General features: G+C 41.0%; 1 protein-coding gene across 1 annotated transcript in view; it reads right to left on the reverse strand.

Annotated features, from left to right (window-relative positions):
* LOC119746057 (NADH dehydrogenase [ubiquinone] flavoprotein 2, mitochondrial-like) overlaps positions 1–16,869 on the reverse strand; it is a 59,337-nt gene extending 42,468 nt beyond the window's left edge. The window contains exons 1-5 of the mRNA XM_038222829.1: positions 16,700–16,869; positions 13,156–13,218; positions 11,581–11,643; positions 10,356–10,543; positions 8,657–8,754 (exon numbers count right to left, since the gene is read on the reverse strand). Of these exons, the coding sequence (XP_038078757.1) occupies positions 8,657–8,754; positions 10,356–10,543; positions 11,581–11,643; positions 13,156–13,218; positions 16,700–16,738 (451 nt within the window). The 5' untranslated portion in view covers positions 16,739–16,869. The remainder of the gene's footprint in view (positions 1–8,656; positions 8,755–10,355; positions 10,544–11,580; positions 11,644–13,155; positions 13,219–16,699) is intronic.
* Positions 16,870–17,062: the final 193 nt, after the last annotated feature.

The raw sequence follows: 17,062 nt of genomic DNA on the forward strand, positions 1-17,062 counted from the left end.
ACTTTTGAATTCAATGGGCACACATTTTGAGATTTTTGCCTCAACTTTTGCATTTAATGGATAAATGCTATTAATTGCTCACGTCTCGTTAAATGTTTGACAATCACGTGTTGTTTGTGTCAAGAATTTGGTTAATAAACCAAAACAGACCTCATAGCTTATTCTTTGACAATATTGCCATATATCCAGTATCAGAAATGGTGTACAGTTTTGACTAAGGTACGGTATTCATAACAAAATCCACACAGCAGCACGATTTTCCCATTTTCTTTTTCCAAATCAGAGAAGCCTACTTTCATTATGCACACAATTTTCATCCATGAAGCTTGCTACTCCAGATAACCTGATTCTGTCAATTCTTGCCCTATCTTAACTTTCAATGCAATCACATCAATATTCCAGATTTTCCATTATTTTATAAGGAAACTAAACTAGGCCTACATCACAGGACGACATTTCGAAGCCAGCCGGGTGGGAATGACACGAGCCTTTCTGACTTCATGCACTGTCCCACGTACTTCTCCCACTCAACTCTCCAAGTTTATTAAAACATGCATCGGGCTTGCCTCTGTCACATTTCCTACTCAATAACTGGGACACATGATTTTCTTCTCGCGAGCAGTCTATTATTAGCGTTGGGGCCTCAGCGTAATAAAGTGACTGAATGGAAAAGAATGATCGGTCATTTGTGGGAAGCGCTTCGCTACATTTATCTCATCAGTGCTTGACGATTGACAAATAGCTAGGAAAAATTCATCTACTGAAGAAAAACCTTAGAGTAGGCTTGGGTGGCTCTGCACCAAGAAGTATTTCAAAACTTGGAATCAGAATCATTATTTTACTTGTGTCCTGAAAATAATGGTGCATGTAAACCCCGCCATTTTCGCCAATTTACAACCAGAATTTACTGCAAATGTTTTACACGATCTTCAAGGTTACAGATTTAGCTTGAGAACACCGTTTGTTTAATTAAGATTGCTTTTGTAAATCCAGAGATATGTTTGAATAACCGCAGAGCCAAAAAATATTTCTGCGCCACTTTTAGGAAGCGAGCGCTTCGAAGTTCAGACAATGCCAGTATGGCTCTTTTGATAAGATTATCCCTATGGGTGCAAGACAAACATTCCATTCACACGACGATATAGGGTTTTGTGCTTATGTTGAAACAATTTAATAGTACAGACAGGTTCACTTCTTTAAAACTTCAATGAAAGAGTTCAATTAAATATAAATAAATATTGCACACTCTGCTTAAAAATGTTAAAATCACTAACAGTAAAGTGATTTGGTTTTAGACTACCGATAGGACTACATGTATACTGATTTTAACTTCTTCACAGAAAGTGGCTAAAAAATGGGGTTCTTGGCTTTGCCGTTATTCAAACATATCTTTGGATTTATGAAAGCAATTTAAAACAAACGGTATTCTCAAGCTAAATCTATTACCCTGAAGATGGTGTAAACATCCACAGAAAATTTTGGTTGTAAATCAGCAAAAATGGAGGGGTTTACATGCACCATTTTTTCAGGACGCCCTGTATACCAGGAATCATTCCAGTACCATAGATCCAACATGAAACTGCTCATGTATGTGTACATGTACATGTATGTACTGTATGACTAGAGGATATTTTTCTTTGAAGGGGGGAAAAAATTACAGAATTTCACTGCCTACTGACTTCAGGTTGTTGACTGTTAATTTCACCATCAATTTGGTGCGATCAATGATGTTGTCACTTCATTAGTGAGAGTGACCCTCCATAGAGTGCACTGTCCTTGGGGTAGAGGGGGTTGGGTGCTGTTAGTATCCATGGAGTGTAATAATTTATACAATCTAATTACATGTGTTCTGGCTTGAAACCTGCCTGTCATCGTGGGTTGCATTAAAAGCCTCAGGACCGAGAGACCCATCAACAATCATAATCAGATGCGTAAATGTGTACATGTAGAAGAGGGCATGTAGTTGAAAAGTATGCATTTCCAAGAAAGAAGAAACTAAATCAAGATTATGTACATGTACATTGCATAGGGACATGTATAGTTGCACATTTTACATACATATTCCTGTGTCTGAATACTACTGACTGAAATCATAATCTTGATGTGAAATTGGGATATTTTCCACAGGTTAATGAGGTTGGTTTTTAGGGTTGTCCACTTTAAAATAAAATAGCATTCGATTATTCAAAACTACGTTTGACCGAATATTTGAATATTCGAAACTCGGCGGTCGTGTTTACATATGGCAGCTGCAGCAGGCCAGCTGCAATTGCATGCCGCACCTGTCAAAGTTGCACGCAAAGCGCAGCGGTTAAATTTGCGCACGGCGATCGATGTTAGGTCCGCAGGAGTGTTTTGCAGGAAGTATTTTATAACTGTCAATTGTCAATTGCTTTATGCTGCTAAAACATGTAAAAGGATGGGAACAATGAACTGCCATACAGCCTGTCTAAAAAAAAATGGTACAATCGAAAACGATTTTTTTTTCAATATTAAATCTCAACATAAGTAAGTCGTTTTGAGCATCACATTAAAGAAAAAAGACCAGGCTTTCCAATACTTTTTGTTTCATCTCATTTGCTTTTGTCAATCCAGAGATAACTCCAGTTTACTACGGAACACAAACATCGAGTTTGTTTCTTTTGCCAAGTTGCAATCTATTGTGAGCTTCAAGACAGCATGGCACAGTACTCGAAACAACTCTGCCCATGCATAAAAGTGGCACAAAATCGATTTTGGTGTATCGCACTAAATTGATTGTATCTCTGAATTGACAAAAGCAAATAAGATCAAACAAACACTATTGGAAAGCCCAGTCTTTGTTCTTTAATATTATGCTAAGTAAGAATGACTTATTTTGAAATTTCATATTTAACCAAAATTGGCATCTGACAGTCGGTGTGTGCATGCATAGTTTTTCTCATCTTTCGAATATTCAAACCAGCAAAAAGCTATTTGAATATTCAGTGATGATCAAATACTTGAATATTTGGTATATATGGGACAGCCCTATGCTGGTTTTTGAAGGAATTGATGGACGGAACTAAGAATTCTTGTCTTTTTTGGGGAGGCTTTTCTGAAGTGATGACCACTGCACCATGAGTCAAACCCGAAATATAGGCAAGATCTCATTCCGACTCTTGGGTTTGTGATGAAATTTCTTCGAACAAGACAAAATAATGCCACTTTGTGCTCTGGTGTTACACAAAACAAAGTCTGTGTTTAACATCCCTTTACAAGTGTACTTTATGGCCGTGTCCCTGCAGCACTAATGATCCTCTTCGGTGAAATCAACGAGGCTTGCCGAGTACCGTCCATTTGCATGCTCGGCTGCTTACACTCAGACATTCTATTCTCCTTGCGCGCTGGCATCTTGTAAGCAACGGAAGGATGTAATTCAGGCATTCGTTGTCCTGTTTATTGTGGGTAGTGGCAGGGGGGCCGAAACTAACACTGTCTGGGATCGATAGACAATTCTCCAACATCAATCGAATAGGCTGCTTGAAAGTACAGTTCACTACCTGAAGGTGCACTTTAGAAAGGGCATCATGTATACATTTCTTTTGTAATGAACTTGTTAAAGATATAGTCCATCACTTGTAATTTGTGCATTTTGTTCGTTTGAAGCAACAAAAGTGTTCAAAATCTAATGAAGGATACTGAACAACTAACCTGATAAAGTTTCAGCTCAGCTTCAGCTGTATATTCCGAGAAAAAAACAGCATTCTAGGATCTCAATTTCAAATCAAAAGTTGCTGAATCATGTTTCGAATTGTTTTGAATTGCAGCTATACGCGATGTCGCGCACTGATCCGACGAATTATAGCAACCGCGCGCGCCTGTGCGTCGTGCCAATGCTTGCGCGCGCTGCGCTGAATAACAAAACGAACTACTAATTTAAATTTTCCTACAGTGCGTCTTAAGACGCACCATTGGAAAGGCCTTCTTTCGTTGATTACTTCAAAATGATAGCTTGCCAGAAAGATTAATTTCACAGGGAGTTTAGTCCACTTACTATCTTTCAACCAAGTATGTTTTTCAACAATAAGGCAAAGTAAAAAAAAAAAAGAAGTTTCTCGTCCCCGCCCGCTTCCTTTTTGGAGGCCGCCTGGATTTTTTTATTATTTTTTATTTTTGAAAAATGTAGTAGAAACACACCGAAAAAGTCTACAAATTCATCGGAAAATAAATACCAATACCAATACAACTCTAAATGACACTGTAAATATGTTCAGTTCTCTTGTCCAACTTGTCTTTCATCTTTAAAAGTGTCTTTGAACAGTGGAACACCAACGGTTGCAGGAATTTTGAAAAGGCGGTCATCTTGAAAAAAATTAAAAAATAAAAAATAAAAAACGCCGCTTCCTCCCTTTTTTCAAAAACCCCGGACGAGAAACTATTTTTTTTTTTTTACTCGGCCTAATACGCCAGTTACTTTTTCGGATGGCTGCAAATGATGGACTATAGCTTTAAGATCCTGCAAGTCAGTCTTCTATGAATAGGTACACATGCATGTTTGATGCCATGCACGGAGGCATAATGCTCTTGACATGAGCGAGTGCGTCTGTCATCACATCTATTATTAAAGTGCATTCACATAGAACATTTGGCATGAGGTGCACATATGTGATGTACACTATTGATAAAACAGCTATGATGAGTCTACATGTACCCCCAGTTAATCCTAATTAGAGAACCAGCACCCGATTTTATCAAACTCTTCGTAACGTACGATGCATCGCAGCGATGCGACGCGTCGTACAGTAAATAGTCGTCTGATATTCAACAAAGAGTTGTCGGATCTCAGCTCGAAATTTGTTAAAACGTAAAACAAAATGGCGGCCGTGTGATGCAATTTTGAAGGAAAACAAGCTCTCATTGGACTGTATAGCTACTTTGAAATTCCAACTCTAATATTCCAGTCTAATTCATAATTATTCAATGAATTTTCTATTTACAACTTTACACACATTGCCTCGGTATTATAATCTCATTTATGTAATGTTTATGGCATAAAATGTGGCTTAGAAAATTACTCTTCTTATTTTGCGATGACCACTAGACAGTTTGTCAAGGAACTTACGAGGCGTTTAACACATCGCAACTTTCGTGAAATGGATGATATGCTGCGTCGCGAGTTGCGATGTGTTACACGTCGTATTAACTCGAGTTGCGACACGTCCCAGCGCTTCGTGAAATCGGGTGCATGAAAACTTATCTGAAAGAAATCCAATTTATCTCCAAATTACAGGGACAGATAACGCTTTTAAGCACCAACAACTGCACATTGCTAACTTGAGTTCATAACTCACATCTAACAACTGCGCAGTTGTAAAAACCTTTCTTGTCGTAAAATATATTTTTCAAAAAAGAGCAGCGACGTGACATGACTTATTATGCAGCATATAGGGAGGTTGTTGGTTACCAACTAAAAAGGCGGCGACGATCATCGTGTTCAAAGGCCGCTGGCATTCACGCTTTGAATGGTCGAGGCTTGCGGTCACAGTGCTGTAGCTATAGACATTCCCGAGGGATTGGTATGTTAATGGTCAAAATGTAAATCGCCCAAGAGTTCTGACTCCTTGGGTCCTTGCTCTATGGTCTGAGCAAACTGCTCATGTAACAGACAGGCTCGCATGATGCTCAAATGCACTGAAGTCACAACATACATGTGGGCATGAGTGTAGTGTGTGACTTCCATTTAATGTCGCAATGGAGACAGGTTTTATCATTACGTTTCCAGATGATGCGTCCTATGCACTAGTTAACAGCTAAGGCAAGGCCAAGACATTTGGGTCAGCATCAGGTACAATAAACAACAATTTAGAAGCAGGACAGACGTTTTCAGTCTCATCATTCAGGAACTTGGCAATGTACATGTAATCCACACGCCGGAGTAGGTGGGAATTGAACCAGGATCACCACTAACTAGGACTCTGCAAATTGTATTTTTTAACATTTGGTCACGATCTGGCTATAGTAGGGTCCGAGGCTCTGAGCGAGAACCTTTTCTTTTGAGAGCCTTAAATCATCATGCAACTATTAAATGTTAATTCATAAATACCTCAGACAGTTTAACTATTCTATTGGTCGAGAGCCCGTCACGTGGCCGGTCTTAAACAGATGATAAAGACATGGCTAGCTGGTGTCACAATAAAAGGTGGACTCCTAAAAATCCAGTGCCTCTTATCGTTTCATTGGTTGAACGTTCACAATCCTCACGTAGGCATGCGCAACACTACAAGCGAGTCAGAATTTTATAGTTCTAAATTCAAAACGCAACGCGCCAGGTGCGTTCTGCGCGACATCGCGCAGAACATGCTACGCGTGCGTCAATCTCCATAAAAGGGTTGTTTACATCTTACTCGCCAGCTGAACACTCCATTATTTTGCTAGAGGGATGTTTCAAAAAGCATGAAGTGAACTTGTTGAACAAAATCGGGATATTTTGAACGAATTATTTGATTTTTTTTTACCGAAAAAGGTATTTATGAATGGGAATAAACATGTGCTCGGTCAGTATTTATCGCTCTGTTTAAGACCGCTTAGAGTCTGGGTGCTGATAATTACCCTCGCCTCCGGCTCGGGTAATTATCAGCACCAGACTCTAAGCGGTCTTAAACAGAGTGATAAAAACCTCCGGAGCACACATTTATTCCCCTAATAAAAAGGTGATTTGTATAGTCCTGGTTACTTGGACTAGGTCACCAAAGTAGGGGAATGCGAGGAAAGAACCACCTGACCTTACTACAGGGTGTGAACGCTCAATACAAAAGTTGCGTATCGGAACAGATACATGTGTACGCATACGTTTAGCTATCTGCAGCCGTTATCAAGTGTTTCGCTATTTTGCATTGTACATGTATACATGTACATGCACAAGTTCGCATACACTTAGTTACAATGTATCAGAATGCAGCATTAATCCAAACTGGCAGCCTCCGATAGAAGCTTCTTGTCTTAAGCTTCTAATCCTTTTTGGAAAAACAAATATTCATCCTCTTTGTTTATCAGCAAAGAGGGATAAAATCAGCACTTTACTAAGTGTGTTTTACATTGATGTACCGGTATAGCGTGCAAAATACCTATGCCATGCATACCCAAACGTGTTCTACATAACACCCGAGGACCGACACACAAAGGGAGAACAACAGATCCTTTCAGTCTTCGGGCGTTGGGTCTTTTGTTGGAAACGGTCCTCTGTAGTAGGTTTGTGTGCTTAGTCTTCGGGTGAGTGTTATATTACAGGGACAAAGGGAAACACAAAGCAATGTCCTCGGGATTAAAGTAAAACAAGAGTGCGTGTAGCAGCTAGCGTTTGTGTGTGACATCAATTGACCACACAAACCGATGATCTATCCAGCATACAATGTACTAACTGTACCCGTTCGCTTGCGAACCTCTTTGTTGTGTCTTGGCCACTGAACAAGCACAGGCTGGCGAACAAGCACGAATTAATTAGTCTGAAAACATCACTGCGTTGCAGTTACATGATCAATGTATGCCCTCCCAGACTGCAGTACTTATCACAAGAATCCATCATCGACACGAGCAGACAACACACCCATGAAATTAAACCCAAGCTCATTAATATAAGATTGCTATGTACACATGTCCAACACTCATTTCCACTGACCCAAGTGCTGTGCAGCCAAATTGCTTTGAGCTGGCTAGAGTTGAACAATCGATGGCGCTATTACACATTAATGGTGAGGGTTATACATCACAGGACTTGGAACGCAGGAGATTTTGTTTGGGCACTTGGCAATTCATTGCACATAGACAATAAATGTAACATTACTCTTATTTGTGTAAACTGGTCATTTTAAATAAATTCATAAAATGCTATCCAATTAGATATGCCATGCAAGTAGAATGCCATGGTCCAGTGTGTACAGTGTTTGACTTATGTACGATGGCCCGCGGGTTCGAATCCAGCCAGGAACATGGTGTTTGTGCCCTTGGACAAGACACTTAAGCTACAATTGCCTCTCTCCACCCAGGAGTATGAATGGGCACCTGTGAGGGTAGAGGACTGAATGTGCGCTGATATCGGCTATCGCATGGTCTCCTGGTAAGATGAACGGGGAATAACTGTTAAGCGCTTTGAGATTGCTGACACGATGGAAAGCGCTATATAAGCAAAGGAAATGTATTTGTGAGCTCACTTAACAAATGATTCATTTCTGTCCTTTGGAAATCATCAGTTTGAAATGGTCCTTGAAGTAAAAAAAATGTGTGCTCAGTCTATGGGCTTTGTGCCATCTTTGTTGCTGAAGTTCTTCATCTACTTCTTCATGCCCAACGAGTGGAGAGTGCAAATCCAGTTCGCCAACATCATTCTCACCATTCTCGAGTGTTGGTTCTCGCCATTCTCGAGAGCTAATGTTAAGCACTATTTCATTGCGTGGATGCGCGTGCGCATGGAGATTTCTATTGTTACGTCACAACGCACGTAAAATAAGCAACTTTTTCCTCTGGGGTTAAGCATGCTGTTGCTGTGTTTACTGCTTGGGGCCTGTGTTTACTGCTTGAAATAGACGGAGGCTCTGTTAGCAGAAAATCATTTGCTTAGCAGCGCCATGAAATTGGCCTCAGAAGCTGAGATTCGGAAACCCCAAAGAATACACTTTTTATAGTAACCTCAGATACCTACCTAATTTGGCTGTGATTGCATTGAGGATGGAGTCAGAATCCCTGAGCATACATGGGGTAGTGGTGCAAATCTGGATGTGGTATTTGCCAACAGGATTCCTGTCAACGATAAGGAACAAATGAAATGAGCTATTGAGTTGAGAAGAAAATGTGCAAACAGCTTCAAAATTGCGAAACAAAAACAAACTGGGCATTAACCCTATCCCTCCACGGTATTTTGGTTGAAACCCTGCTAAACGTAACCAACATGCAACACTTGTCAAGATGACAAGCCTGCCCAGTGCAGCAAGATCCATCAGGTCAAATATACCTAAGGTCAAACTGCCACAGAGTCTGTGGTCACCCGTTGCAGCAGGATACAACCGTAGCATCGTTCAATGGGAACTCTCATTGTTTCAGAGAGCCACGAAGCTCCTATGGGCTCCATGCGCCAACGAAAGAGGGCGCCCTTTTACCTAGCAATGATGTCCCATGGGCAGGACATTTCACTGGTTTGACGCGCACCATTCTTTGTGTGTGACGCACGTACACCAGTGGATTTGTACTATGCACACGCAGTGGCTGCGCTTTGCGGCAAATGAATTGCAGTCAGGCAAGATGGCGTCGGTCGGTCACCCCCAACTATACTTTCCTTGCCGGTGAGGGGGTACTTGTGAATGGAGCGGATAAGAAAGTGCACAAGTAAACAAAGCTTGACATCATTATGTCCCTGGTCTATTGGTGGATAGTACCAAGGAAGTAAGTACCCAGAGATTAGCTCCTAAATTCCCAGCAATGCAATAGTTATGATTGCAAGTACGATCACTGATACTGTGGTACCATTCTTTAGAACATTCACGTCATACGTACAATCCCGTGGGACAAATTTCCCAAAGAATTGTTCTTCTTTTTGGGTCTCTATAAGACCTGCTCCCATGAAACCAGGACAAAGTTGCGGATGTGATTTTGCACAGAGGGCATGTGGAGTCATTCTGGGGTGGAACTGATCATTTTGAGGTTTTGATAGTTTCTGAATCAGCAAATATAAATCTACAACCGCTCAAAGTATGAATAATTCCATTTTTCAGTTGATTTATTTAGTGAGAATACATTTCGTTACGCATGTTTATCTCATAATTTGGTTGTAAGAAATGTATCACTTAATCCTTTCTCCCGGGCGTGATAGGATCTCAGTCAGGAATTTCAAAATGCTAAAACCTAAAAAGCAACATTTGTTAAATCTGTCCAGGTTTTTAGGGAGCAGGTCTTGTATGTGTATATGGGCAATTCCACGGTTACTAACGCTACATTTTTGATGTACCTTTGAGTTTCCTTGGGCTGTAATTACCGCACTGAAAAGGTTTAATAACTGTTATCCCCATGGTAGATAGAGTAGACCTAGACCTACGTAAGCACCAAAGATGACATCCAGAAAAATTTGTTATGTATGATAAACAAGACGCACAAAATCGGTTACTCACGTTACATTTTCGTAACGTGAGTAACCATGGAATTGCGCATAAGATGTAATCAAGCAGATTTTATATAACATTGTTTCTTCCAGGGCAGGGAGTGCAACCTACTTGTCCCTCTGTTCTGGTGGAAGCTGAAGGAGGTAGCCAAAACAACCCCAAACCTTGAGATTTTGCACCTACTTCCCCTCAAACCAAGTTGTATTTGTATACTACCTTAAGACTCAGGGTCTTTTACGTAGGTCCTACCTGTTAAACATTGTGTAGAATGTGGCTACTTCATACACCCTCATACGAGGCATGCCTAAGATGTCGGCTACTTTATTCATGGCTGATAGGGGTACCCATCCATGCTGTCGCTGGGCTAGATCAAGTACTGGGATGACTGCCGCTGCTGTGTGCCCCTTGGGGTAGTTGGCTACAATGTCATCCACTCTCTGTAGGGTCAGACATTTGGAAGATTAATAAAAAAAAAACCAGAATTTAAAATTCTTGTAGTCTGATAGGCCTACTTCTTTTGCTTGCTTTCTTATCAGGAAAAAAACACAGCACCTTATTGTATGGCAATGGATAGTTCAATTTATATGACCCTGTCTCCTATATATCAAAGTTCTATAGGCTATCGACGTTCTGGCTGGAATCAGACTCTAAATCTGCCTTAAGAGATTTTGAGGCTGAAATTCAGAATATATTGGATTAGGCCACACAAAAAAGTCTCCAGTTTCTGGTATGGAGCTTGCCCCAAAAGTGCTGCAGCGACGCGTTTTTTTTTTTCCTTCCTTTTTTTCTTCTTCAAATGTCGGCTGATGTTGCGGATGACGGTTCGATCCCTTTAAAACCCTCAAAAATATCCTTCAGAGTGGAGCTTGAGGTGACCTCAGTAAGGCCATAAGGCTTGAGAATTCTGCACCCACTTACGATCTCATCCTACACAAACATTCTTCGGGAAATTTGGATAGTCAAGACAAATCAGAGAAAACGGTAACGTCAGACCGACCATACAGCGACATCGACATCGTGCATGTGCTGCCAGGCTGGTCATAAGTCTGCTCCCTTACATATTGCGCTAATTAGAAAGCGTTTACAGGTTCCTGTTACACGACCATCGCTCCCTCAGTCTGGCTTCCAGACGCACAATTACAAAATTACAACACCGTCTGCAAATGGTGCCCGACTAGACTAAATTCAGTGCGAAATACATGGGAGCCCAGAGAGGCTACATAAAGCTTATACTCGATCATAACCCCATCTAACAACACGTTAAAATTGTGCAGCAGCAGGATTCCAGTCAAACCAGTGAGTTTTGCGGTTTTGAGACATCATCTTACATTGAAAAAAAAACGTTTAAATTTTGTTGACGCGCATGGCTACGGCAACACGCGCAGACCAGAAACCGCAGCCTTTTTTGGGGGGGGGGGGCGCCTTACTGCAAGGTTGCATACTCATCAACCATTAACTACCAGATAACTTGTACCTTGAGGTTCTCTTGGGTGAATTCAAACGGAGTGTCTGGGTTGTTCTCTGTTGAGTCTCGATGCTGCAGAGAAAATAAATGTAAAAGGAAAATGCTTTTTAGCTGAAATTATTCTGCACACACACCTTTATCAACAAAGAATTGACTGCAATCTGAAGCTCATTTGAGAATTTGTTCTAGAGAAATATGCTTGGTAGATTTTTTTTGTCATGTTACACAAAAATATCAAATTTGTGACTCGTTTGTGGCTCATTTGCTGTGGTTGTTCTGTGAATGGCGTATTGCGTGTTGCAAGAAAGGAGTTGGCAGTAACTCAATCTTCTGCTCCAGTTGTAACTATTGGGTCCACAAGCGCTGCTCCGTTATCCGTGGTAAGCTAAAACAAGATCCACCTTCAAATGTAAAGCGTGTTCTGGTAACGTCAGCCCTCAGACACCTGGCATTGCTAATCTAGTGGCGGGTAATGACACTCTTCAGGTGGTGGATTCCTTCCCTTATGTTATGGATGTAAAAAGTCAGTCAGGTTGCTTTGACGCTACAACTGCAAGGGTACGCTCTGCCTCGAAGCACTTTCACAATCTGCTGCCAGTTCTGACCAACAAGGGGATCTCCCTGCATGTCAGGGGTTATGCCTATAATGCTTGCGTGCGTAGTGTTCTTCTGTATACATGCGAGTGAAACCTGGCCAGTAAACGACATCCACCGCCATACCCGCAGAGATAATGCCATGAACAGATGGATTTGTTCAGCAAAGCTGTCGGGCAGGAAATCTATGGCTGAGCTTAGGTGCCAAACCTAGTCCGTCTGCTGTTGAAGAGGTAGTTCGTCGGGGACGCCTTCGCTGGTTTGGTCACCTCCAGTGTTGAACGAGGACAGCTGGCAAAGGAAGATCCTCGACTACCAGATCCCTAGCAACTACCCACGTGGCCGTCCAAAGAAAGTTCACAGGCACGGACATAATAACCTTTAATATATTTGAGTTAGAATTCACTTCACGCAGAGCTCAGAACAGTATACAAATATCTAATGCTTCGAGTGGTGTAGAAAAACTAGCCTCCCGATGTGATTGCCGAGGGAAAAAAGAATGCTCCATGGATCACCGAGGGAGGCTAGTTTTACTTCACCACGAGATAAAGCATTCAATAATTGTTTTATAACACTTCACCCACAGATTCTGCTTGGTTTTAATATTTTAAATTATTTAAATCTGAACAGTTGAAATAAACTTCAATTTCAATAGAAAATTGGTGGAAAATGTATTTCTCTCTTCCAAACTACCCCTTCACGAAATGTTTGAACCCAACTCTGTGGCGCGCTCTCTTTGGAACAAAATGCCCTACGTGCAACGGGCACACCAGCATGCATTTGCACACAAATACCGCGCCGTGGATATAGTACTTTGGTTGCTAATGGTATAGTACTTTGGTTATAGTACTTTTGGCCGTGCACAGAAAGATAGCAAAAATAGAAAGTATCATGTGACTCGCCCTCGGCCAATCAAGACACAGAATCTGTGGGTGAGGTGTTATAATACTTATTATGAGTGACTTTGAGTTCAATGATGTAGAAACTTACAACAACTAGGCCATGACCCCCAGCCACTGGTGTTGCTCTGTGTAGCGCCCTCACTTGACATGCCTGCAAAACAGAACATAAAAACCTGTTATCATCAATGTACATTTTTAAGTTCAAACAGATTTAAAACAACTGAAATTTGTCAAATGATTCTTCTCTAGCACCTTACTACAGTTTAGCAATTAGGAGTATAATTCGGCAATTCAACCAAATTTTGTAAATAAGGAAATTTGTCCATATTTTTCAGGAGGATTTTGATTTGATTAGAGACGTAAACATCAGTTACACCATAAATCAACCACTAGTCGACTAATGGTCCTCGCCAGAAGTTACTCAAGGATGTAGTCAAACCATCTTACATGTTGACCAACCCTGACCCAGACCATCTTAGATGTAGACCAACTTGGACCCAGACAAATCTTGGATGTAGACCAATTCAGACCAAGACAATATTGGATGTAGACCTACTCAGACCAAGACAATCTCAGATGTAGACTAACTCAGACCAAGAAAATCTTGGATTTACACCAACTAGGACCCAGACAATCTTGGGTGTAGACCAATTCGGACCCAAACCATCTTGGATGTAGACCAACTACATGTAGGACTCAGACAATTTGGATGTTTACCAACTCGGATGTAGACCAACAAGGACCCAGACAATCTTGGATGAACTAGGAACCCATGTAGACCAACTTGGACCCAGACAATCTTAAAGGTAGACCAATTCAGACCCAGACAATCTTGGATGTAGACCAATTCAGACCCAGACAATCTCAGATGTAGACCAACTCAGACCAAGACAATCTTGGATGTACACCAACTAGGACACAGACAATCTTGGGTGTAGACCAATTCAGACCCAAACCATCTTGGATGTAGGACCAACTACATGTAGGACTCAGACAATTTTGGATGTTTACCAACTCGGATGTAGACCAACAAGGACCCAGACAATCTTGGATGAACTAGGAACCCATGTAGACCAACTTGGACCCAAACAATCTTGGAGGTAGACCAATTCAGACCCAGACAATCTCGGATGTAGACCAACTCAGACCAAGACAATCTCCGATGAAGACCAAATCAGACCAAGAAAATCTTGGATGTACACCAACAAGGACCCAGACAATCTTGGATGAACTAGGAACCCATGTAGACCAACTAGGAACCCAGACAATCTTCGATGTTGACTAACTACATGTAGGACCCAATCCCATACAATCTTGGATGTAGACCAACTAGGACCCAGGCAATCTTGGATGAACTAGGAACCCATGTAGATCTACTAGGCACCCAGACAATCTTGGATGCAGACCAACTAGTAACCAACTTGGTCCGAGTCAACTCGGTCTTAAGTCAATTCGGGTCTCAAGTCAACTCGGTCTGAGGTCAACTCGGTCCGAGGAAACCCTCGGTCCCAGGTCAACTCGGACCCAGGTCAACTCAGTCCCAAGTCAACTCGGTCCAAAGTCAACTTGGTCCCTATGGGAAAATGTACACAAAAAGTCTTGTAAGTTTCTTGTAGCATGAGGGTAAACCAACATGAGGATCGATCTCACATCTCGAGTGTTGAGGGTGTGTTGGGAATGTAACGGTGTTTTACAATACTTGGGGTGAAACTATGGAGTATAAAATTTCACCGCGATAAACGTAACCAGGATAGTCATTTATTAATTGGAAGAAAAACATTTATTGTAATTGTTAGGCCCACATTATGGCCACAACAAACATTCCATACAAGAGTTCCTACAACTGTAGAGTACGAACAAAATATTTGAAATCACACGGTCCGAGTGATGTACCGAGGAGGAAATGGAAAAAATGTTGCAACCTGACGCCACTTTTTTCTTCATATATTATCTCAATGAAGGTTAGTCATTGCAAAAATGATGATAAGACATGAATCTGGGACTGAGAAACATAAATTAGGAAATACCTCGAAAATTTTCTTGACTCTCCATAGCCTTTGTACACAACCGCTGAAGTGGCGTCAGGTTGCAACATTTTTTCCAAGAAAATTTATCGTCGATTTGTGGCTCCCATGATTTTTACAAACTGTCAAAACATGTCAAAATGCGAGTCTGAAATCTCCAAAATTCCTTTCCTAAATTCGTAAACTAAGAATTTTTAAAATAAGATCATTTTCCTTTTCAAAACACACTTCGTCAGAAACATTAGTAATAGTACTATTGGGGACAAATTCAAAAGAGGTAGGTTTTTATTTGAAGCGATCTGGAACTAGGAAAAAGCTGGAACTAGGAAAACGACCGTAGGCCTAGGTCTAGCCCCCCCCCCCCCCCCCCCCCCGGCCCCCCACCAGGCCTCCCCTCTTCAGAGGGTTTCGATCCAACTCGGACCCAAACCAAGTCGGACCCAAGCCAACTCGGACCCATGCCAACTCGGACCCACTACCAACTCGGACCCACGCCAACTCGGACCCACTACTAACTCGGATCCACAACCAACTCGGACCCACTACCAACTCGGACCCATGCATGACCAACTCGGACCCTTCGTTTACAATCATTTGACAGCGTTTTCAATCATTCGACAATTTAATAAAGTTTGTCTTCATAGAAAATTAAAATTGGAAAGTATGACATTGAAACATAAACACTTTCAAACATGACATTATTAATTCAATAAATATAAGTAAACATTATAAGTCATTAAATAAAATAAATAAGGTATAAAAACGAAGTCTATTCTAATCTCTACATGTACATGTATTTTAAAAAAATAACCACATAAACACCATTGCATACACTGCAAGAAAAACGAAGGTTCCATATTGAACAAAAAAGGTTGATCAAAAAGTGTAAAAAGTTACACAGATTCGTAAAAAAAAACAATTAAAAAAACTAACAATTACATGAAATGAAAGGCCTATTTCAAATTAATAACTTCCTCACTGAACAAAATTTTTGTGACATATTGAAATCCTTCATTGAGTGTGATTTAATTTGGTTTATATTATTTGGCACACACACACAAAAAGCAGATGAAAAAGGAAAACATTGCACATAGATATCCATTTCTTCACGTGAATGAGTAATAAGAGAGCAAAATCAATGTAGTATAATCAAACAACAAAACTAAAAGCCCCATTCTGACCAATATAATTACAAAATATCTTCACTATATAAGCACTGTAACATTAAGATGACCTATAAATATAATCTCTGAAACTAATGATTAAGCCATTGTTTGGTCCGAGTTGGTCGTGCTTGGGTCCGAGTTGGTAGTGGGTCCGAGTTGGTCTTGGGTCCGAGTTGGTAGTGGGTCCGAGATGGTAGTGGGTCCGAGTTGGCGTGGGTCCGAGTTGGCGTGGGTCCGACTTGGCATGGGTCCGACTTGGTTTGGGTCCGACATGTCCGAGTTGACCTGATGCCCTTCAGAGACGTTGGACCAGGCAGAGACAGGGCTCCGTGGCGCGCGTGGACAACGGGCGAGTCTCATCAGACTACGTTTGGGTCCGACTTGACAAAAACTACACTAAGGAAATTGAGCTATCCATTCAATATAATATAATATGTCTTACCACACTCTTCCTGAGCAATCGTAAAGGTATTTGAAACATATTTGCCTCGGTGTTTTGGACTTCTTCGGGTTGCAATCAGCTCCGCAAAGTTTTCTACATCGGTGCGGTCGTGTCACGCTTTCTATGAGCCAGAGTAGCATGAAAAAGTGGAAACGTCACCAGACTATTCCCTCTTGAAGAATTGACCTATGACCTGGAATATTTTACATAATATTTTCCTACCAAAATGCAAAACAGTTCAAGCATTCAAGCAAACAGTGGATATCATATAATACAATATTGGGGGTTTTAACGCAAAATAACAACACCATTTTCAAATTATACGTCATTCTGCAAGTCGCTCTACATTTTAAAAGTTTTTTT

The sequence above is a fragment of the Patiria miniata genome, unplaced genomic scaffold (assembly GCF_015706575.1).
Source record: "Patiria miniata isolate m_02_andy unplaced genomic scaffold, ASM1570657v1 HiC_scaffold_12, whole genome shotgun sequence".
Classification (NCBI taxonomy): domain Eukaryota; kingdom Metazoa; phylum Echinodermata; class Asteroidea; order Valvatida; family Asterinidae; genus Patiria; species Patiria miniata.